This window comes from Nanorana parkeri, unplaced genomic scaffold, assembly GCF_000935625.1.
Source record: "Nanorana parkeri isolate BGI_ZX_2015 unplaced genomic scaffold, ASM93562v1 scaffold159, whole genome shotgun sequence".
Lineage (NCBI taxonomy): Eukaryota > Metazoa > Chordata > Amphibia > Anura > Dicroglossidae > Nanorana > Nanorana parkeri.
Window position 1 is genome coordinate 634,564 of NW_017306427.1, and position 23,839 is coordinate 658,402.

The 23,839-nt window shown below is 48.2% G+C and overlaps 1 protein-coding gene across 1 annotated transcript in view; it reads left to right on the forward strand.

Moving 5' to 3' along the window:
* The window catches only part of ERCC3 (ERCC excision repair 3, TFIIH core complex helicase subunit), a 37,294-nt gene that overhangs the window by 3,706 nt on the left and 9,749 nt on the right, over positions 1-23,839 (forward strand). Inside the window, exons 4-11 of the mRNA XM_018554445.1 lie at positions 1,796-1,836; positions 5,567-5,711; positions 5,807-5,971; positions 9,304-9,508; positions 12,563-12,877; positions 13,157-13,341; positions 19,477-19,679; positions 21,815-21,941. Of these exons, the coding sequence (XP_018409947.1) occupies positions 1,796-1,836; positions 5,567-5,711; positions 5,807-5,971; positions 9,304-9,508; positions 12,563-12,877; positions 13,157-13,341; positions 19,477-19,679; positions 21,815-21,941 (1,386 nt within the window). The remainder of the gene's footprint in view (positions 1-1,795; positions 1,837-5,566; positions 5,712-5,806; positions 5,972-9,303; positions 9,509-12,562; positions 12,878-13,156; positions 13,342-19,476; positions 19,680-21,814; positions 21,942-23,839) is intronic.

A 23,839-nucleotide genomic window follows, 5' to 3' on the forward strand; every position in this document is an offset into this window, starting at 1 on the left:
CCTCTCGATCCTGTCACGGCTCTCTGCCGTGACAGGGGAGGGGCTGGATTCCCCCCTCCCCGCTCCGATCCGCCAGAGCTGACTGGCAGAACAGACGGGGGAGGGGGCGGGTACAGCTGGTTCTGCCTCTAGATAGGCAGAGCCAGCTGTCAGTCACGCAGCTGGGCGGATCTCAACGATGTCGGGATCCGTTCCAGCTGCGGCGTCTCAGTATACTGAGCTTAGGGTGACGGGAGGACGCTAGTTTGTGTCCTCCCGTTACCCTAAGGAGAACTATGGGGAAAAACACTGACCCCATAATTCTCCTTTTTAATATACAAACGCTTTTTGTTTTTGGTTTACGAATTATGCTCGTAAACCAAGGTATTACTGTATATATGTATAGAATCATGATCATCCAGTTAACCTCGACTGTGGTACTCTAGGGGGTGATAGGAGGTTTTCTCCTCTGAGATGTACGTCTTTTATACTTTCTATGCATATCTAATGCTTTTTATAAACTTATATATTTGTCCAATAAATGTATACTTTTTATATACTTCCGAGACTGAAGGTTATTGGACTTGTTCTTTCTGGAGCCAGCAAAAAACCCATCTTTCTCTTCCTTTTTCTTATTACAAATTAACCAGGGGTTGGCTCCCAGAAAGGGAGGATCTGTGCATCACAAAATACTTTTGCATCTCTGAATTGGTGCTGACACTGTCCTTCCTTCTGCAGGGGGGCTACGTCTGTTCCCCATGGTCCCTGTGTGTGTTGTAAAGTAGTCACCGCTCCAAGCTCCTCCCCCCGGGATGGACTACAATCTCAATACAAATGAGTAAACTAAACATGAGATTGCAGTCTATCACGGGGGGGGGGAGTTGGAGCGATGACTACTTTATAACACACACAGGTATCATGGGGAACAGACATAGCCCCCCCTCCAGAAGGAAGGACAGTGTCAGCACCAATTCAGAGATGATTGGAGGATCTACAGCCGAGTGATACACAAATAAGATACATTGTTGTTCAGAGTTAAAGAGTTAAAGTGACATTAAAGTCAAATATATTTTCCCTCCCCCCAATATTACTTAAAGCACCCTCCTTAAATAATGTTTCTTAATCCGATCTTCCTCTTCTTTCCTGTTGTTTTCATCTGTCCCTCCAGTGCTGCGGCGGGTCTCTGATCCAGCGCTGACTCCTCTGTCCTTGCTGGCACTTCCTGTCCCACGGTGTCTGCATGCGGGTGCACGCCATCCATAGACTTACCTTGAATGGAATTTTACGAGAATCGCAGGAAATCCCACGATCGTACGATAATCGTGCAGTGTATGGAAGGCGTGCGACCGTTTCTACTGTACGGTCGCACGACTTTTGTATTTCGAGCATGCTGGAAAACCCGCCGATAATCATACGCTTTTCGGCTGGTTTTTAGCATGATCGAGAGGTAACTGCCGAACGGGCCGGTGTGTGTGTGTGCACGCGCACACTGCCCGTTCAGCATTGGTCATCGGAAGCCCGCCCCTCAGCGGGGCGGGCTTGCGATGATCGCAGGTACGATCTACCTGTCCAAGATGGGCAGATCGTACGTTTTTTAAATTACTTTACAGCCCTCGCAAGACAAAAGTCTTGTGAGGGTTGTATAGTGTATGGGCACCTTTAACTGAACAAACTGAAGAGAGAAGCTGATTGGTTGCCACGTACATCTGCTCCAGTTTTGATAAATCCCCCCCCAATGTATATAGATAAAGCAGCAATGTCAGAGGGGATCGATTCATTTTCAGCTAACTGTCATTTTTTGTTTTACCTTTTGCAGCTCTGTACCGTCAGCTATGGAAAAGTGAAGCTGGTTTTCAATGTCGGGGGTTTCCCCGGATTCTAGTTTAGGAACAGATACAGATTTGAAGATGCAGATTCTGGTCTTGTCATCTTGGAACAAGCATGCACATATGAGGCGTCCTCACATCTAATACCGTGTTTCCCCGAAAATAAGACACTGTCTTATATTTTTTTTGGCTCAAAAAAACACACTATGTCTTTCGGGGTAGGTCTTATTTTATTTTTTTTATGTATAACAATCCAAATTTAATGCAAAACCAAATTAAATAATCCAAAATGGCAAAGTTTAAGAATAGGGTGATCAGGGCAATCAGGGGTGCCGTACCTTTGCAAGAGCAATTTGGTAACCGGAATGAGCGTAGCGCGCTTTCACTATGGATTACTCACAGGCGGAGTGCGTTTGGTATCACTCCGCCTGTGACAGGAGCCGGCTCTATAGAGGAAACATCGGCTTATGCGGCTTTGCTCCCTCCGCTGCCGCCTCGCTTCCTCTAGCGCCGGCTTCGTTGTCACCGCTGATTCTCTCACACGGCTCTTCAGGTTCCCCCTTATGCCACCACCGGCCCTGGGAATGGTCACAACTAGGTCTTATTTTCGGGGTAGGTCTTATTTTCAGGGAAACAGTGTATGCACATGCACTTCATCAATGACCTCAAATCTTATTTACAGTAGAACTGTCACATCCCATGCAGCTTAAAATGGAACTCAGAGTAGGAGGGATTTATCGAAAATCAGTGGGCGGGGCCTCGCTGTGGCCTGCTGCTAACTGGCAAGCTACAGGCTTGTGAATCTGCACTTCGTTTTTCCTTCGTTCTCCTGCAAAGTGTCACAAATACCAATTGATCTTTCCATCGAGATCCGCCTCCTGCAGCTTCCTGTGAACATTGTTACCGAATTCAGAGCAACGGTGTCACCCTCACATTGGCTGAGCCTGCTTGCACTACAGTGGGAGGATATTGCAGGGGATGTAGCTATCGCCATTGTCACTGTAGCTTGTCCATCAGCTGCTGGCTGCACCTGGTCCCGACCACTGCTTTTTAGAATAAGCCCAATGAAACCCCTCCACTGTGTACTGCAGTGTCTTTTGGGGCAAGCAAGTTTTTAGGACTGGTGGAGAACGCACAGATACACTGAATGAAGCAGAAGCAGGGAGATCCTTCCATTGCAGGTCCTCGGGTACGGCTTCCTCTCCAGCAAGGAAAACAGTGGCCAGCACAGTAAGGACATCACCGAATCTCACTCTACATCTGAGACTAGCAGTCAGAGGCCGCAGTGCCTGAGATGATCTCACATTGCAGATATACAGCCAAGAGGCTCAAGGCACAGGAAGTGCTCTGCTGTATGTCAGGTAGGATGTAAGAAAAAAGGTAAATATTTTAGGGTTCTTCTTAGGCACAGTTAGCATTTCTAGACCTTCTGTAAGATGGCAGTTTTTGCATTCAGGTCCACTTTAAGTGTGATTGCAAGGGATGCACACTGTCCATAGGGTCCATTATACATGTAGTGACCAGGGGTGCACACTGTCCATAGGGTCCATTTATACATGTAGTGACCAGGGATGCACACTGTCCATAGGGTCCACTATAAATGTAGTGACAGGGATGCACACTGTCCATAGGGTCCACTATAAATGTAGTGACAGGGATGCACACTGTCCATAGGGTCCACTATAAATGTAGTGACAGGGATGCACACTGTCCATAGGGTCCACTATAAATGCAGTGACCAGGGGTGCACACTGTCCATAGGGTCCACTATGAATGCAGTGACCAGGGGTGCACACTGTCCATAGGGTCCACTATAAATGTAGTGACCAGGGGTGCACACTGTCCATAGGGTCCAGTATAAATGTAGTGACCAGGGGTGCACACTGTCCATAAGGTCCACTATAAATGTGTTGACCAGGGGTGCACACTGTCCATAGGGTCCACTATAAATGCAGTGACCAGGGGTGCACACTGTCCATAGGGTCCACTATGAATGCAGTGACCAGGGGTGCACACTGTCCATAGGGTCCACTATAAATGTAGTGACAGGGATGCACACTGTCCATAGGGCCCACTATAAATGTGGTGACAGGGATGCACACTGTCCATAGGGTCCACTATAAATGTAGTGACAGGGATGCACACTGTCCATAGGGTCCACTATAAATGTAGTGACAGGGATGCACACTGTCCATAGGGTCCACTATAAATGTAGTGACAGGGATGCACACTGTCCATAGGGTCCACTATAAATGCAGTGACCAGGGGTGCACACTGTCCATAGGGTCCACTATGAATGCAGTGACCAGGGGTGCACACTGTCCATAGGGTCCACTATAAATGTAGTGACCAGGGGTGCACACTGTCCATAGGGTCCAGTATAAATGTAGTGACCAGGGGTGCACACTGTCCATAAGGTCCACTATAAATGTAGTGACCAGGGGTGCACACTGTCTATAGGGTCCATTATACATGTAGTGACCAGGGATGCACACTGTCTATAGGGCCCACTATAAATGTAGTGACCAGAGATGCACACTGTCTATAGCAGGAGCGCCTACTCCTGCTATAGACAATGTGCATCCCTGGTCATTATACCTAAATCGAACCCTATGGACAGTGTGCATTCCAGCTGGGCTGGAACTACAAATTCCATCATGTCTCTGGCTCTGGGAGTCATGCCTATGGCTGTCAGAGTCTTACAATGCTTCATGGGACTTGCTTTGAAGGAGAACTATGAGGTGAGTGATTTTCACTCACAATGAGACTGTCACAGGTCGGCTCAGTAATTTTCAGTATACCGTGAGCTGTAGCTCGCTATGTACTGAGCTTTGGGTGACGGGAGGACGCTAGTTTGTGTTCTCCCGTTACCCTTAGGAGAACTATGGGGAAAAGCCCTGACCCCATAGTTCTCCTTTAAGGAATGATATATTCCAAAATAAAGCCAAATATTTCTATAATAACCTGTAACCTCCGTGTCAGTCTGCTGGAGACGGATATCGTTCCCGGAGTTGGTATATTTACATTTTCAAGGATACCATCTGCTTTCATGTATATTTCCGAATGCTTATATAAGCTTATGCAAGAGATTTCCATCACATAACCAGAGGTAATCAGTAAACATTGATTTTTTTTTTTTTATTCAAAAAATATATAAATTGTCATTTTGACTTTCTTCTTCTTTTTTTTTTTTTTTTTTTACTGTTTTGTATTGAACTGCTGGCATCAAAGAACACAAGTGGTGTGAAGGTGCAGTAATATAATATAAAGTTTTCTGAAAATTACGGATGCACCGATACTAGTATCGGTGCCAATACCGAGTATTTGGGCGAGTACTCATACTTGCCTTAATGCTCCCAATGCCTATCCCAATACTGGAACTTCCGGTATCGGGAAGCCGGGCGGCGAGTCATTACACTCCACTTGACTTCCTGATTGGCCGGGAAGCCGGCTCTATGCTCCCTCGTCATCAGGGAGCATGGAGCCGGCTTCTCGGCCAATCAAGAAGCCGGGCAGTGTGTAATGACTCGCCGCCCGGGTTCCTGATTGGCCAGAAAGACAGCTCCATGCTTCCTCATCACCTGGTGATGAGGGAGCGTGGAGACAGCTTCCTGGCTAATCGGAAAGCTAGGCAGCGAGTCATTACATGCCACTTGGCTTCCCTAATGGGACTTCCGGTATCGGTATCAGCGAGAACCCCCCAAAAAATATCCGTACTCAAACGGTATCGGTGCATCCCTACTGAAAATGCTCACACCTTTCTTTTCCAGGTACTTTGTTGAGAGCGCCCATCCCGAAGTCATCCAGGACCTCCTGCAAGATTCCATCATCCGTGGCTGCAGACTCCGCAATGAGGAGGGCGAGGAAACCGAACTCATCACCGAAACGTATACCAGCAAGTCAGCGGTGAGTGACGTCCAATGATGTCGGTCTCTCTACTCTGACCTAAGCAGCTTCATCCCATTGTTGCTTATGACTCTCCCTGTGCTCTGGTTCTACAGATCTCTAAGGCCAGTGACCCCGCCAGCGCACCCTCCACCTCCCAGGTTCCCGAGACGCAGAATAAGGCCGATGTCCCTACTGACTTGATTGATTTTTACGAGCAGATGGACAAGGAGGAAGAGGAGGAGGAAGAAACACAGACGGTGTCCTTTGAGGTCAAACAGGTAACATTCTGTGACAGATGGCAACTCTTTTAAAGTGACACTAACTCAGGTGTTCGATCTTAAAATGCATTTAAGAATCTTAAAGGAGAACTATGGGGTCAGGGCTTTTCCCCATAGTTCTCCTAAGGGTCACGTAAGAACACAAACTAGCGTCCTCCCGTTATCCTAAGCTCAGTATACCGCGAGCTACAGTCTCATTGTCACAGGTCGGCTAGATCTATGAGGTGAGTGAAAAGCACTCACCTCATACTTCTCCTTTAACTCTGAACAACAATGTATCTTATTTGTGTATCACTCGGCTGTAGATCCTCCGATCATCTCTGAATTGGTGCTGACACTGTCCTTCCTTCTGGAGGGGGGATACTCTTGTTCCCCATGATCCCTGTGTGTGTTGTAAAGTAGTCACCGCTCCAAGCTCACTCCCGGGATGGACTGCATTTTCATATTTAGTTTACAAATTTGTATTGAGATTGTAGTCCATCCCAGGGGAGGAGGTTTGGGCGGTGACTACTTTACAACACACACAGGGACCATGGGGAAGAAAAGTTGCCCCCCTCCAGAAGGAAGGACAGTGTCAGAAAGATTTCAGAGATGATTAGAGGGTCTACAGCAAGTAAGATGCATTTTTAAGATTTAAGTCCTGAGTTTAGTGTCACTTTAAGGCAGGGGTTGGTTTTGATTGACTACAAGTTGATCTAGCCCTGTTATCCTAAAGGGGAACTCCCAGACAAACACAACTTTGTGGTCTAAATGCACACTAAATACACAGCTAGGTACAGTGGTGCCATTGAAGTTATTATTATTATAGAGGATTTATATGGCGCCAACAGTTTGCGCAGTGCTTTACAATATAAGGAAGACATTACAATCACAATACAATTCAAGACAAGCTGGTAAGGAGGGCCCTGCCCCTGAGGGCTTACAGTCTAAAAAAGTTCATATTGACGTTGATTCTGTTCACCTTTTGCAAATCCCTCTGATGGAAATCGTTCTCTTTCCTGATGCGCATTATCGGACAGCTACACCCGTCTGCCACTATAGGAATGGGATATCCTCTGGAATGCATTCCTATTTGAATAATGCACCTTCAAGGCACCGCCCAATTTTAATGATGCTGTTTTCTGATGACGTGATTGTACCCTTTAACTGATTTCCTGCAGACTATCTAAAACAAAAACCTTGTCGATATTTTTGTATTTTGGACAGAGAAGAGAAAAAAAAAAACAACTCTCAGTTGTTCTTTGGCCACAATCTGTTTTCCATTGGGGGAGATTCCTCTTTACTTCCTGTCCCAAAAACATAACAGGAAATGAGAGGAAATCTGTCCCAAGTGTGGGAAATAACATTTTTGTCACCAGAACAAGTGTCTAGATTTCTCCTCCTATTTTTCTTACATCACCAAAAAATTCCTAGCACGCTTATTAACAATTTGTATTCATGAGATTTTAGTTCCACAACATTAGTAAACATATGGAAGCCGCACTGCCTCGTCTATGTGTAAAGAATCTAGAAGAGCCTGCTTCATGTAGCACATCTAGCAGGTATGCCTGGAGGCAGCTCATTCCTCGCTTGGGGAACAGGAACACATTAGAAGCTGGGTGTCTTCAGCTGCCGTTGTGCTCTGCTCAGGGCCGGATTCCCGGCAAGACCACGGAGGCCCGGCCTCGGGGTGGCATGGAGAAGAGGGGCGGCAGACGTTTCAAGTCACCTGACGGCCGGAACATGGAGTTCCGGGCGATAAGTTGTTTTCTACATTTAGCCCTGCTTTGCACAAGCAGGGCTAAATGAAGAATGGGGGAAGGCGCTTGTTTCTTTACAAGTGATCTTGGCGATGCCGCCAAGATCACTTGTAATAACACTGCAGACTGTCCCCCCCCCCGCACCTACCTCTCTTCATTCTGCATCCTCCCGGCTCCGGCTCCCAGCTCTATCCTCTCCTCGCTGGCCGCCGACGTCCCTCAGGATGGAGAGCGGTGAGCAGAGCGGCAGGGTTAGAACTAACACTGCCGCTCCGTGTATACAGTGAGAGTGGAGAGCCGTCTTCCTCTCTCACTTGTCACAGGAGTTCCAGCACAGTGCTGCACTGGAACTCCTGTATTGGAGGTGACAGGGTCAATAAAGAGAACCTGTCCAATTGCTATCGCACAGGGGATTGTTAGCTCCTGTGTAATAGCAATAAAGTTAAAGCTCTGCTGGCTTTGTCTGTGTCCCTATGCAGACACAGTCAGATGGAAGATCAATCTGCCACTGCTCAAGAAATCCCCATCAACCTGTGGAGAGCCCGTGTTGTCTTGTACCAGTCTTGCCACTCTCCGTTCTGCCCTAACATTGACTATTCGCTGACGGCCACAAACCCTGGTTGAGAAAGGATGCATTAGTGCCTTGGTTCTCAACTGGTGGGTCGTGACCCAAAAGTGGGTCGCGACCCCGTGTTCAGTGGGTCCCCATGTGCATTCCACTTTTCTAGGTGAGAGGTTCCTCAGCCTCCCCCTAGCGCAGCACTGTCAGTTCTTGTGCCAAGCAGCCATTCAAAATATGCCGCCCGGTGCCGAGTGTCAGCTTGAGGTGGGCTGGGGGTATGGCCGCCAGGGACCTCCATCCATTCTTGCATTGCTTACAGCTCCCTCGTGTGTCCTGTAGAAGTGCCTGGACGGGAGTAACATCACAATCTGGCTCCCAGCACCTGTACAAGGAGCGCAAGGAAGCTGTACAAGTGGATGCACATATGGATGGAGCTCAGTCACAGCACAGCAGCCTACACTGCGTTCCATTGCAGTGCAACTTGGGTCACGACTTGGTGAGCAAGGACAAAATGTGGGTCTTGAGGTTACACAGGTTGAGAAAGGATGCATTAGAGGAACCATTCTTAAACCAATGCACCGCGCTGAACCTCTTAACAGTATATCAAACAAAAATTGTGTCTAAATGCTGAAAACAAATATATTCAACCTCCAATAAATAATTTAAATCCAAGGTGATAAAGTTCGCAGTGTAAGTCTCTTATGAGACTTGATAAGTGTTCCATAAATCAAATAGTGCATAAGTGTTCATATACAGTAATATCAAACAGTGCTCAAATGCAGATACATGTTCATATAAATCAGTATGATATACTGCGATTTGGGAACGAATGCCTCTAAGAAAATCACGGAGTGTCTTCCTTCGATGATCAATCTCCTCCAGTATATCATTTTGACACTTATCTTATTGGTATCCATTTAGTGCGTATTAGCTGTTGAAAAATTAGAGGAACCATTGCTTTGCGTGACTGTCGGTCTTTGCTAACACCTCTCCATCTTTCAGGCATAATCTCAGTCTTCTCTGTCCTCTAGGAGAATATTGAGTTGGTCCAGAAACAGTGCATCCACCTGGAGTATCCCTTACTGGCGGAGTACGACTTCAGGAACGACACCATGAATCCAGACATCAACATCGACCTGAAGCCCACCGCCGTCCTCCGACCGTACCAGGAGAAAAGCCTGCGCAAGATGTTTGGCAATGGGCGCGCTCGATCTGGCGTGATTGTCCTGCCTTGCGGTGAGGATTTTATCATCTGACTGGTGGCGTGGCATTGGTTGTAAGCTCTCAGCCAATAGATTTGGGGACCTGGAATTCAGGTCCTGGAATGGCAGAGCCACTGAGTGGTCATCTATGTTGGAGTTCAGGAGCCCAAGCCAGTGACTGCCTGATCAGTACCATAGCGCTGGTCTCATAGGCTGTGTTATAGCTGAGGGTACAGAATAAAAGAGCTTTCCCCCAAAACTAGCCACATAACAACCCTAGTGTAATCTCAGAAAATGTGGCTACAGCTGCCATGCTTCTAACAGTGGCCAATGTGAACTAAGGTGAAACTGTGGGCAGCATCACAAGTGACATATATGATGCAGCCTGTCACTAACAGGAACACATTCCCCTTTGTAACATAGTTTTATTACTTTTTGATCCTGCCAGTAGATCTGTTATTTTTCCACTTCTTTTAACAGACCAAGCTGTCCAGCGAAAGTGACCATCACAGAAGTTGGGACAAACCATTTAACAATGACAGGAGTGCTTACAACAGTCGGCATGTATTGCCTGCTGTAAAACCTTTTTTCTTAAAGTCAAAAATAAACCTGTTGCTGTAGCTGCCTGAAAAGTGTTGGAGTTTAGAAGAAGATCCAATGTGTCACCAGCACACCAGAATAGAACTTTCAAAGGCCTCTTTACAGACGCATGTACATCATGTCACAAAGCAGGAAACGTTTCATCATCCGCTCTGTGTCTCGTCATCATGGTCCATGTCATATTGTGCCTGATAAAGGGACACAGAGTGGCCCCCGAAAGGTTGCCGCCTTTGTGACATGATGTGCATGCGTCATATTTGGACATTCTATTCTGGTGTGATGCCATATGCAGCCACTTTAGCGCCCATCTACAAGGGGCATACTGGCAAGGAGTGTGGTGAGAGGCCCGTTGGAATTTAGAAGACCCGTGTGAAAACAGTCACAAGCGCTAAAGTGGGTTCAGCCTGCAAACCTCAATTTCTATTTTAATTATGAGATTACACACAAGTAAAAAGTCCATCACCCTTCCCTATTGACCTCCACCCATTTGTGGACTGATATATTCTATATATATATACACTGAGTGGCCAGATTATTATGACCGCCATCAGTACTTCGTTGGGCCGCCTCGTGACTCCACGAGATGATGAAAGGTGATGCGAGGAATCTGACACGGCACTGTGGCCCTTCTGTTGTCTTGCACCAGTCTTGCCCCTCCCCCGTTCTGCCCTAACATTGACTAGTCGCTGACGGCCACAATTCCCACGTTCAGACCCAGATTTTCGGCTGACAGTTCAGTCTTTAAACACTTTAACAACAGCTGCTCTTGAACATACGAAAATCGGTACGGTTTTTGGCAGGTTTTCCAGCTAGCTTGGAAGACGAATGTCGTGCGACCGTACAGTAGATGCGGCCACACGCTGCCCATACACCTGCCGATTATCGTACTTTGCGGGATCACCTGCGATTATCGTACGATAATCGTCAGGTGCATGGGCACCTTTACACAGAAAAAACAGGGACTTACAGTGCACAGTTGATCTGATTCAGGTGCTCTCTTCCTCTCCTGGTGGGGGTGTTGGGGGGAGGGTCATCAATGCTGCCTCCATGTGACAAGGTGAAGCCTTCAGCAGCGTAGTTGAGCCTCCTTTCAGGTCCCACACTGCAGAAATGTACAGAGGTCAGCAGGATGACGCACAGTACAGAGTTCAGTAATGTAACGCACAGTACAGAGGTCAGTAATAAAGCACAGTTCAAAAGTCAGCAGTGTAAGGCAGAAATAATGCATGGTACAGAAGTCGGCGGTGTAAGGCAGAAATAACGTACAGCGCAGCGATCACCAAGAACGCACAGAGCAACGATCACCAAGAACGCACAGAGCAACGATCACCAAGAACGCACAGCGCAGCGGTCAGCAAGAATGCACAACTCAGCGGTCAGCAATAGCACACAGTGCATCGGTCAGCGAGAGAGCACAGTGCAGCGGTCAGCGGGAGAGCACAGTGCAGCGGTCAGCGAGAGCGCGCAGCGGTCAGCGAGAATGCACGGCGCATCGGTCAGCGAGAGCGCACGGCGCAGTGGTCAGCGAGAACGCACGGCTCAGCGAGAACGCACAGCGCAGAGGTCAGCAGTTTCAGGCAGAAATAACAGGGACTTACAGTGCACATGGCTGGTGTGCCCTTTTCTTCTCCTGGTGTGTGTGGGGGGGGGAGGGGTACATCGATCTGTCCGACATCACTCCTGTCCGACGTGAAGCCTCGCTTCAGGTCCCGCACTGTCCTGCCATCCACCCAATCACAGCTCTGCAGTCTTCCTCCCAGCCTATAGCAGCTAATGTGGGCGGAGGAAGACTGCAGATGACTGACAGCCAGCTGAGCTGAACTTTCTCCCGGCTCTTCTCCTCTTCAGCCGCTGCAGCTATAGAGTGGGCGCAGAGGAGAAGAGAAGGAGGAGAGATGACCGCGTGATCGCCGCTGCTGAAGCAACGGCAGATTCCTTTCTCATACTGCCGGCGGCGCCCCCCCCTCCCCCCGAAGAGTTTCCACTCGCCCCCATGCAATTTTCACTCGCCAATTGCGAAGGGGCGAGTGGAAATTTTGAGCCCTGTGTGTGTGTATATATATATATTTTATACACACACTATTTTTTTTTTTCTATTCCAGTTCTGAAAACCTCAGGCTGGTCATGTGATGCTGCAGGGTCCTTTTCACCTCTTTGCAGGCTAGTGGGTTCATACTGATGTATCATGTGAGCGTTGCTCATTGCATCAGTACACTAATAATGAAGGGCACCGCAGTGACCTCACCTCTGGGGGCGGGGCGATGACATCCTGCACTCACAGTATGTGCTCAGTCTTCCTGAATGGTGCTGGGTGTCATTCCACCCACAAGACTGAGGACATCTTGTGGTGAAGAAGAGGTACTGTGGAGGACGAAGCTGCCATGGTCTGGTAATATCTGCAGTCCAGTTAATGATTTTAAAACATGGGAAAAACATGTGTCTGTTTGTTAGAATTGATGTCTTGTATTGATTTCTGTGTTTTTGCCAGGTGCGGGAAAGTCTCTGGTTGGCGTCACGGCGGCCTGCACGGTCCGGAAGAGGTGTCTTGTGTTGGGGAATTCTGCCGTTTCAGTGGAACAGTGGAAAGCGCAGTTTAAGATGTGGTCCACCATTGACGACAGCCAGATATGTCGCTTTACATCAGACGCCAAGGACAAACCCATCGGCTGCTCTATCGCCATCAGCACCTACTCCATGTTGGGGCATACCACCAAGAGGTCCTGGGAAGCCGAGAGGGTGATGGAGTGGCTAAAAAGCCAGGAGTGGGGTCTGATGATTCTGGATGAGGTGCACACCATTCCAGGTAAATTCAATCAGAACTGGTCCTTTGCTTTCCCCATCAGTAAAGCCACCTTGAGCAATGCCATGCCGCCATCACTGAAAATCACTGGTGTCTGCAAAGTGGCTGCAGCAGATCAGCAGCACTGAGATCCAACAAAGGATGAAAAAGGGATAAAAACAAAAGGCAATAATGTAACTGTTTGATACAGAGCTTGGTGTCATTCAGATCGTTTACATCTACTAATCAGGCTGATGTGTACAGTTCTATTCAATCATTTCTTTTCTTTTCGGCCATGTCTAGCTAAGATGTTCCGTCGTGTCCTGACCATCGTCCAAGCGCACTGCAAGCTCGGGCTGACCGCCACATTGGTCCGAGAAGATGACAAAATTGTCGACTTGAATTTCCTGATTGGCCCCAAGTTATACGAGGCGAACTGGATGGAGCTGCAGAACAACGGCTACATTGCTAAAGTGCAGTGCGCCGAGGTGAGTGGTTTTGTTTCAGAACGGCAAGCCTATTACTTTAAGCACTTAACACAAACATCCTATCCGAAAGTGGCGTCAGAAGGGGGGGGGGGGGGGGCCCCCACACGGGGGCCCCCCTGAAGGGGGGGGGGGGTGTGGCCCGCCACCGGGTGACCCCCATCAGAGAGGGTGACACCAAAATGACTGATAGTCATTTTGGTGTCACCCCTTCTGAAGAGTCAGACACTCGGTCAAGGACCAAGAGCCCGACAGTTGCGTGAGAGAGAAGGGGACCCGGAGGCATACCTTATACCGCCGAGTGAACGTCCCCTCCTCTCTCTGCCGGTATCCATCACAAAGATGGCCGCCGGCAGGTAAGCACGCGTGACATTATGTTGACGTCCCAGTGGGGTGTCACCTGACGGCCGTCCGGGTGACACCACGCCTGGGGACGCCTCTGCTATCAGCAGTCAATAAGCCTCAGTAAGTGATAATAAACTAAGCAGCTTTTACAAATCTTCAATAATGTATGCTCCGTACCTGTCGGCCATTGTCACTGATTCCTGCTGCATCAGTCTGTCCTGTTATCAGGATAAACCAGCCATTGTACGCTCGCCCCTCCGGCATCACAGGAGTGAGCACTGTCCTTGTTCAGAGCCCTGCACAAGCGCAGTGCGCTCCCTCACTGTCGCAGCTGCTGAGCTCTGCAACGGCAATAGAAAACTGAGCACGCTATTACATTTTACAGTTGTCACCAGACGAGTGGGAAATCTTCCAATGGGAACACCTGCTCCGAAAACCATTAAGAAGATTTCCTCTCACTTTGCTTAGTTTTCCTTTCCTGCCCTGTTGTATCCCCTGAACAGTGACGAACTGTAAAACTCAGACGGCACAATGAAAACATCTTTTGAGTTCTGCACATTCCCTTTCTAAAACCGTTTTAGCTCTACTTTAGAAATATCTTTGTAGAGTTAAAGGAGAACTATGGGGTCAGGGCTTTTCCCCATAGTTCTCCCGTCACCCAAAGCTCAGTATACCGCGACCTATAGCTCGCGGTATACTGAGACGCCGCAGCTGAAGCGGATCCCGACAATTGTGTCTGGATCCGCCCAGCTGCGTGACTGACAGCCGGCTCTGCCTATCTAGAGGCAGAGCCAGCTGTACCCGCCCCCTCCCCCGTCCGTTCCGCCAGTCAGCGCTGGCGGCGCAGCGGAGGGGGGAATCCAGCCCCTCCCCTGTCACAGCAGAGAGCCGTGACAGGATCGAGAGGTGAGCGAACGCCGGTATGTGTTCACTCACCTCCCGATCTACTGAGCCGTCCTGTGACAGTCTCATTGTCACAGGTCGGCTAGAACTATGAGGTGAGTGAAAAGCACTCACCTCATACTTCTCCTTTAAGCTAAAAAAGAGCTAAAATGATATAAAATTATTAAAGTTTTTATGTAAGCCCTAAAAAATATATATTTGTTTTGTATCACCATGCACCTTTTCTTCCTTCATTCCCTTTCCCCTTCCTTCCTTTCACCCTTCCTGATCCCACTAGTAACAGCACTTCCTGCTGCAGGCGATGCCTCTAATTGTGCACGGGTCCTTAGTTGGCCGCTGGGCTGCCTATCGGGCGTGCAGGAGGAGAGCACATGGCACACTGACAGCACTGCTGCTAACGAGTCAGTGGATTGGAGTGGAACTGAACACAAAAAGTGAAGATTTGCTGTGTTATGGGAACATCTAGAATTGTTGATTGTCTCTCAGCAGCACTGTAATAGGTCTACCATTCTAAATTCCTTCTGGAAAATAGCCGCGCACTTCCTACTATGTGAGTGTGCCCAGGCACTCCTGTGCATACAGCTTCATAGCTTTATATGTGCAGTGTGAGATCTAAGGCACTGTTGCTTCTGACCGCTAGTGTCAGAAGATTTGGTGATGTCACTCCTTTGCTGCTAAGGCCCGGTTCACACCTTGGCGTTTTGTAGCGCGTTCCTACGCTCTGCAAAACGCTCAAACACCGAAATCCCATTATTTCCTATGGGTATGGTTCACATTTGGGCGTATTACAGGCCGTATGAACGCGCTACAAAAAGCCCTACGCCCAAAGAAGTACAGGAGCTTCTTTGGGGCGTTTTTGTCGCGCGTTTCCATTGGGATACAGCCAATTTTAACCGCGAATCGCGCGACACGAAACGCGTGTTACCGTTCTCTTTGCTGGAGGATCTGACTACCATAGTTCCTTAACCCCTTCGTGACTGACGACGTACAGTGTACGTCGCCAGCATCGGGGCTGTTTAAACAGACTCCCGGCGACTTACCTGTCGCCAGATCGCTTCTGTGTCCCAAAGAAGGGCCCCCCACCTTTAAAGAGTACCTGTCACCACCATCTGCTATCACATGGGGGGGCTTGTAGGCTTGTAAGCCCCCCCATGTGATAGTAGTCAAAGTAAAGTTAAAAAGTTTTTTAAACTTAAATCAAATAAATCTAATAATGAAAAAAACATTTTTTAAGTCCCCCACGAGCACGCGCGTCGCCACGTAAACACACGTCGGGTGCGCCTACGTATGAAAACGACGAACGCGCTACACATGTTGGGTATCGCCGCGCACGCCGGACTGAGAGCTGTGGGGGCTTTTAAAGCGTCTTCTATGGACTGTTTGGGGTACTGCAGTTATTCGCCGTTTCACGGACGCACGCAATTTGTAAACTGGGCATGTTGGGTATCGTTTTACTCGTTGTAACCTCATCTTTTATATTCATTAAAAAAATGGGTATTTTATTGTGTTATGGGGCATTTAATTACATTTGTCACTAAATTTTGGGTTTAATAAGGAGTTGTGCTAATATTGCGCTACATAAAAATTTGCAACTACCACCATTTTATTCTATAGGGTCTTGGCATTCAGAAAATATATAATGTTGGGGGGTTTTAAGTAATTTTCAGGCCTAAAATTTGGAATATAACATGGGTGCAAAAAATGGAAAAAAGGCCTCAGTCATGAAGGGGTTAATTAAAATTTCAGGGCCACAAAATGTGAAATTAAATTGACCAACATCCTAAATACTTTTTAATGTTCACTGAAATGTTTGTATCGGGGTAGGCAACCGTGGTACTCCAGCTGTATTAAAACTACAAATCCTGTCATGTCTCTGGGAGTTCTACCGTGTTTCCCCGAAAATAAGACAGTGTCTTATTTATTTTTTTTTGCACGAAAAAAGACACTAGGTCTTATTTTCGGGGGATGTCTTACCTGGCTGGGGGAGGACTGGACGAGGTTCCGGAAGGCGGCGTGCTGTTGCCGGTCCCGGAGGATGTCGCTTCCATCGTGCGTGCGGGCGGGAGCTGCGGGCGTGTGGGCGGGAGCTGCGGCTGGCGTGTGGGAGGGGCTGGAGCTGCGTCAGACTGTGGTGGGCATGTGGGCGGGAGCTGCGGCCGGTCTTTACACAGTTTATGTGCAGCTACCCCAAAAGTAAGACCTAGCGCTATCTTCAGGGATAAGACCTACCACCGAACTAGGTCTTATTTTCGGGGTAGGTCTTACTTTCGGGGAAACACGGTATCTGTGGCTGTTAGATCCTAGCAATGCATCATGGGACTTGTAGTTCCACTTCAGCTGGAGTGCTGAGGTTGCCCACCCTTGGTTTTTATAGACTGTAATACTGTGCAATGACTGCATTGTCAGCTGTCTTCTGTCCACTAGAGGGCGCCGTGTGTCCGCACACTTCCTATGCATGCAGCAGGTGTAGAACATGTTCTGGGAACTTAATCTTTTATTTTTTTGGGATGTAGAAATTGGCTTTGTGTTCCGTTTTCTCAAGCTGTGAGACTGTAACATTTGCAGTTCTTTTCCACTTTGTATTATTCAGAGTGTGAAAGCGGAACAGCCACTTTATGAGGATAAATAAAAATAGTTGCGGATACCTGGAGGGGCGAATGTAAATATATTTATAGTATAATAGAGACCCCTCGGCATTGTATGCAGCTGATACATCTGTTTATAATAGGAGTTTGAATCGGGTTTTATTATGTTCCTTCCCATTGCTGGCTAACAGGGCTGAGTGCCAGGAAAGTTTATTTTGGGAACTCTTTACACCTGAGCTGGTGATATCGCATAACCCCGGTGTGATTACGGAGAACAGCCCCCCCTTTGTGCAGAATAGTCTCATTAACCTGTTTCCCCGAAAATAAGACCTACCCCGAAAATAAGACCTAGTTGTGACCATTCCCAGGGAGGGTGGTGGCATAAGGGGGAACTCGAAGAGCCGCGAGAGAGAATCAGCGATGCCATTGAAGCCAGCGCTAGAGGAAGCGAGGCGGCACCGGAGGGAGCAGAGCCGCATAACCGATGCCTCCTCTATAGCGCCGGCTCCTGTCACAGGCGGAGTGATACCAAATGCACTCCACCTGTGAGGAATCCATAGTGAAAGTGCGCTTCGCTCATTCTGGCCAACGATTGGTTAGCAAATTGCTCTTGGAAAGGTACGGCACCCCTGATTGCCCTGATCACCATATTGTTGTACATAAAAAAACAAACAAAAATAAGACCTAGTGCGTTTTTTTTGAGCCAAAACAAAATTTAAGACAGTGTCTTATTTTCGGGGAAACACGGTATATATGAAGTTCGCATGCCTCCAACAGCCATATACAAAGGAAAGAATGCAGAACTCTGGGCAAATCCAATCCTAACCCCTGTAAGGGGGGGGGGGCTACCCCAGCACTGCAAGGGTTAGGTGCTAGTTTTGTCTAGAAAACTAAAATACCAGAGAGTAGGTATCTTGCTGCACTCCTTACCGGAACAGTGGCTACCCTGTATGTTATGTATGATACAGCCCCTATAACGGACAGCTATGACATACTTCAAAGAAGAACTCCGGGCAAATCAAATCCTAACCCTTGCAAAGGGCCAAATGAAATCTTAAAGGAGAACTATGAGGTGAGTGCTTTTCACTCACCTCATAGTTCTAGCCGACCTGTGACAATGAGACTGTCACAGGTCGGCTCAGTAGATCGGGAGGTGAGCGAACACATACCGGCGTTCGCTCACCTCTCGATCCTGTCACGGCTCTCTGCCGTGACAGGGGAGGGGCTGGATTCCCCGCTCCGATCCTCCAGCGCTGACTGGCGGAACGGACGGGGGAGGGGGCGGGTACAAATGGCTCTGCCTCTAGATAGGCAGAGCCAGCTGTCACTCACGCTCAGGCGTCTCGGTATATAGGGAGCAGAAGCTCGCGGTATACTGAGCCTAGGGTGACGGGAGGACGCTAGTTTGTGTCCTCCCGTTACCCTAAGGAGAACTATGGGGAAAGCCCTAACCCCATAGTTCTCTTTTAACCCTTGCACACAGCACACCTCCCAATGACCTTACATTGGGGGCGGACCCTTTCAAAGAAAACAAAATATTGAGGGGGCCCCGGTCTAAAATGTAAAGACTGTGAATGTAAAAAAAATGACCTGGGGTCCCTCCAAAATCCATACCAGACCCTTATCCCAGATGGGAGTCTGGTATGGGTCTTAAGGGGGAACCCCACACATGAGAAAACAGTCAGAGTGCACCTTTCGCATAAGAGGCTTCAATTGCACTTTAAGGGCTTCCTTTTTTTTATATGAGGAAATAAAATGTGTATGTGTGTGTGTATGTGTGTGTGTATGTGTGTGTGTAACAGTGTATATATAATCAGGCTGCACGTTGGCATGTCACAAGTATGCACTTATGTTTTCTCAGTTCCTAGGAAACTAGGGGATTTCTTTTACATGCCCGGAGTGCATCTTCATCTATTTCCCTTCCTTCTCATCTTTCCTTTTTTTTCTTTTTTCTTTTTTTGTGTTAATTAAATCCGTCTCTTCTTCTGTTTCTATTTGTTTTGGTTTTCCATTCTCCATTCTGTGTTTCTGAAAACATTGTAATCACATCTCCCCCAGTCACCGTTCCAAGTTAAGCTCCCGAAAGCCGCGGTTAAGACATTTTATATTCTCAGCCACCCGGCCGATGAAAGAAAAACCCGTTATTGTCCCCCCGCACTCGTCTTCCATCCCCAATTAGGCGATCGCTCGCTTCTATTCAGACACATCCTCTCCCGGACAAATGATACTGTGTGCCTATGATGTCCGCCCGACTTCCGTTAACCACGCCGTGCTCTCTGCCTTCTCTCCCCCCCCCCCACTGCAGGTCTGGTGCCCCATGTCGCCCGAGTTCTACAGAGAGTACGTGGCCATCAAGACAAAGAAGCGCATTCTCTTCTACACCATGAACCCAAATAAATTTCGTGCTTGCCAGTTCCTGATTAAGTTCCACGAGAGGAGGAACGACAAAATAATTGTGTTCGCCGACAATGTCTTCGCGCTGAAGGAGTACGCCATCCGGCTGAACAAGTAAGTGGACCGGCATGTCAACGAGCTCCGGGGGCTTTGCCAGCGGTTATAACCATGAATAGTTACTTTGTATTTTTAGGTAACGGCTTCAAGGGGGTCCTGGCGTTGGCTGGAGGCCGAGGGCAGGAGGATCTTTATTTTGCCTGGGATTTCGCGGGGCCGTCATTCACTTTTAGAGAAAGGCCTTTACCGACCAATTTGGGAAATCTCGAGTTCCATGTTTTTTTGTTTCGTGCTTTTCGGGCTATAAATAGGAGCCGCGGGCGCCACCGCTGGGTTTGTACGAAAGTAGAACGTTCAATTGTCTATTTTGATGCCGTGATTTGCATTTGAGGGATGCCAGCGGTGTGGTCAACAAGATGTAATTACGTGGAGCAAATGTTTTATAAGCACGCCCGTCAGTCCCCCAGGGTTTAAATGGCTGTCGGTAACATGACTGGTCTAAAAAGGGACTCGGGTTGTTTCTAGTCTGCTGAGCTGTTTGGGCTTTAAAACTGAACTCCAAGCGGCTAAACACACAAATATATACATACACCTTGATCAGCCATAACAATATGACCACCTGCCTAATATTGAGTAGGTCCTCCTTTCCGGACCCCTCCAGGCATTGACCCCACTAGACCTCTGAAGGTGTGCTGTGGTATCTGTCACCTAGTTGTCAGTAGCAGATCCTTTAAAGGAGAACTATGAGGCGGGTGAAAATCACTCAGCCTCATATTTCGAGCCAACGTGTGACAATGAGACTGTCACAGGTCGGCTCAATAGATCGAGAAGTGAGAGAACACATACCGGCGCCCGCTCACTTCTCGATGTATCCCTACAGAGAGCCGTGACTGTCACTCACGGCTCCCTGCAGGGATTCCCCCCCTCCCCGCTCTGATCCTCCAGGGCTGGCTGGCGAAACGGACGGGGGATGGGGCGGGTACAGCTGGCTCTGCCTCTAGATAGGCAGAGCCAGCTGTCACTCGCGCAGCTGGGTGGATCTCGACAGTAATGTTGGGATCCGTCACAGCTGCGGCGTTCTCAGTATACCGCGAGCTGTAGCTCTCTATATACTGAGCCTAGGGTGACGGGAGGACGCTAGTTTATGTCCTCCTGTGACCCTGAGGAGAACTATGGGGAAAAACACTGACCCCTTGGTTCTCCTTTTAAGTCCTGTAAGTTCTGAGGTGCGGCCTCCATGGATCGGACTTGTTTCTCCAGAACATCCCACAGATGTTCTATTTGGATTGAGATCTGGAGAATTTGGAGGCCAATTCATCACTTAAAACTCATTGTTGGGTATATTCCAAGGTGACAATTCTAGCATTCATGGGCCTCAGATTGTGAAAGAGTTGTTCAGGGATCATGAGACATCATTGTCACACATGGATTGGCCACCACGGAGTCCAGACCTCAACACTATTGAGGATCTTTGGGATGTGCTGGAGAAGACTTTATGCAGAGGTCCGACTCTCCCATCAGTGTTCCCATACTATAACCCCCCTCCCCCTACTATACCCCCCCCGTACTACACCCCATAGTATACCCCATGCTCTACCCCTACGCTATACCCCACAGTACACCTCATACTATAACCCATACTATACCATGACATATAAACTCTGTATTGACTTCATATTAATATTGAAATGCAGTCATCAAAAGCAAATTAAGACAAAGAGACCCCCGATCATTTCCAGGATAGTACATCCCGCAGATCACAGGTGAGTACATTTTTTTTTTCTGGTTAGTTGAATTCCGGATAGCAGAGAGTTTGCTGTACTTTTATTTCATGTCATCCTTACTGGTGTCTGGTTTTGTTCTTTAGTTTTCTGAACCAAGTGTTACATTGATTTATATAATATATATTTTTATCTTTTAATGTCACATGTTAGCCCTGAAGAAGGGAACGGAGGTACAGCCTGCCCAAAACGCGTTAGCTTTCTAAACAAAGTATCATTTGGATAGGAATATGACGGAGTGGCACTTCAGTTCTAGATTGCTCATCCTTAGCCCTACTCGAGGGGGTTGTGGAAGCCCCACTGTGTGTAGAAGCCGCCAGCCCAATATTCAGACTCTCTCCATCATTACCGTAACATTGGGTGACAAGAATAATATAAAACAAACATATGAAGTATCTTTCCGGTTTCCAGTGCCTCGAATTCTCCTTCCCAAGCTGGCCAGACACCCTTCTCCCGGCATCTGGCGGTCTGTGAAGATGACCAGTTTAGACAGAAGTTGCTGGTCCAGACAAGTGCCGACCACACTCTTTGTTTGGGGGTCAGCACAGCGACTGTTTGAGAGCCGCCAACCATTCAATCCCTCTAATGACTGATTACAATAAATGTCCCCCAACGTTCCGCTACATTGATTCTTCTTCTCTATGGACACTTTTATTATCCATCTGCTGACCCATACAACAAGGGCCCCGGGTTTTTTGTTTCATGTCCCCCATGAATGTTCTTCCTTTTCCAGAAGCTTCTGAATGGAAAAGTTGGAATGCTGAAAAAATAATTGATTTTTGTGTTTGTTTTTACCAATGTTGGGGTGCAGCAGGAACTGTGTCTCACTTAGTGCCCTGGTCACACCATATCCAGTGCGTCCCGCTGTAGTTCGCGCCCAGAACGCACTGGATCGCATACATGAAGCCAGGCAGCGTTCTGGGGCAGGAGGGCGCATTTCTGTGCCATTAGTGTCAATGGCACCGCAGACACACCCCCAACCCCGTACCCCCAAACTCCCCACCCGGCCCGCAGTGCGATCGCATGCACCGGAACACGAGGAACAGGAATGCCCTTCCAGTGCAGTGCGATCTGAAAAGATTGCTGCATGCTTTATTTTTTTCAGATCGCACTGCATGGAAGGAAGGGCATTCCTGTACCTCGCGTTCCGGTGTTCTATCCAAGTTTGTGACTGCATTGGAATGTATGACCGGTCACGTGGTCACACATTTTTATCCTAATCCCGCCCAGTTTTTCGGCGGTGGAATGTGTGACTGGTCACATATTTTCACGTAACCCCGCCCAGTTTTTGGGTGGTGGAATGTGTGACCGGTAAAAGGTGAAGAATTCCAACGCTTTCTCAGCTGTTCCAGGGCAGATCGGCATCGCAGATGGTATGTGCAGGAGAACCGATCTGCCCTGGAACAGCTGATCGGTCCTGAAATGTCACTTCTATCCGACTTTGTGGAATGTGAGATCGCAGTCAGAGTCAGATAGAAGTTCTCCTGCACATACCACCTGCGATGACGATCTGCCCTGGAACAGCTGAGAAAGCGTTGGAATTGTTCTCGTTTTGTCACACATTTTAATGTAGTCACAACCTTTGATAGAACACCGGGGAGGGGGGGGGGGGTACGTTCCGGCTGTGACATGCACCAGGACGCACTGGATATGGTGACTGGGCCCTTAAAGTATAGCTAAACGCAAGAACAAAAATGTCATATTTTGCCGCTAACCCGTCCTCCGATGTGGCTGCATTCATTATACGGGTTGAAAGTGATATTGGAGTAGATGGCATCGGCAGTCCATCTGTTAGCTGTAGTTATCGGTGACCCCGCTATTCTCCAGTGCACTAAAGCAGTACAACTTGGTCACCAACCCGATCCCATGGGGAGTATCTGCACTCTGCTCTCTCCTCCTGCGGGCAAGAATCCAGCGTACAACTGACAGCACTGTGCAGTACAGCAGCGCTTGGTTGGCTCGCAGTGCTACCCCTCACCTCTTTCAGAGTCCTGCTGTTCATGGGGATTACAGGAAGCTGATATAAAGACAGACTTGGGTACTTTTCCTACCTGTATAAGGAGCTGTAATGAATTCATCTTTAATTTTCGGCTCTCAGATATTGATTTCCAGGTGCAGTTTGCAGCCGTCTGGTGCTGCTCAGTGCGGATCATTAGAGGCATTCCTGCTGAGATGGATCCTGTAATCTGTCTGAGGGGAGATTAGGAAGGCCGCTGGAGGAATGTTGTTTGGTTGTGATCGCTGTTCCGTGCAAGCGGGCAGAGAGCGCGCCGCTGGAGCCGCGTCTGATAAACTGTCACATTTACATCCTAATTTGGGGTCTGGCTTTTCTCCGTCCCCCCAACACAGACCTTCTCACAGGGAAGATTTACCCAGAAATGCGTTTATCACAGCGTGGCTGTAATACACATTATACTGTGCGTTACTGTGCAGCCA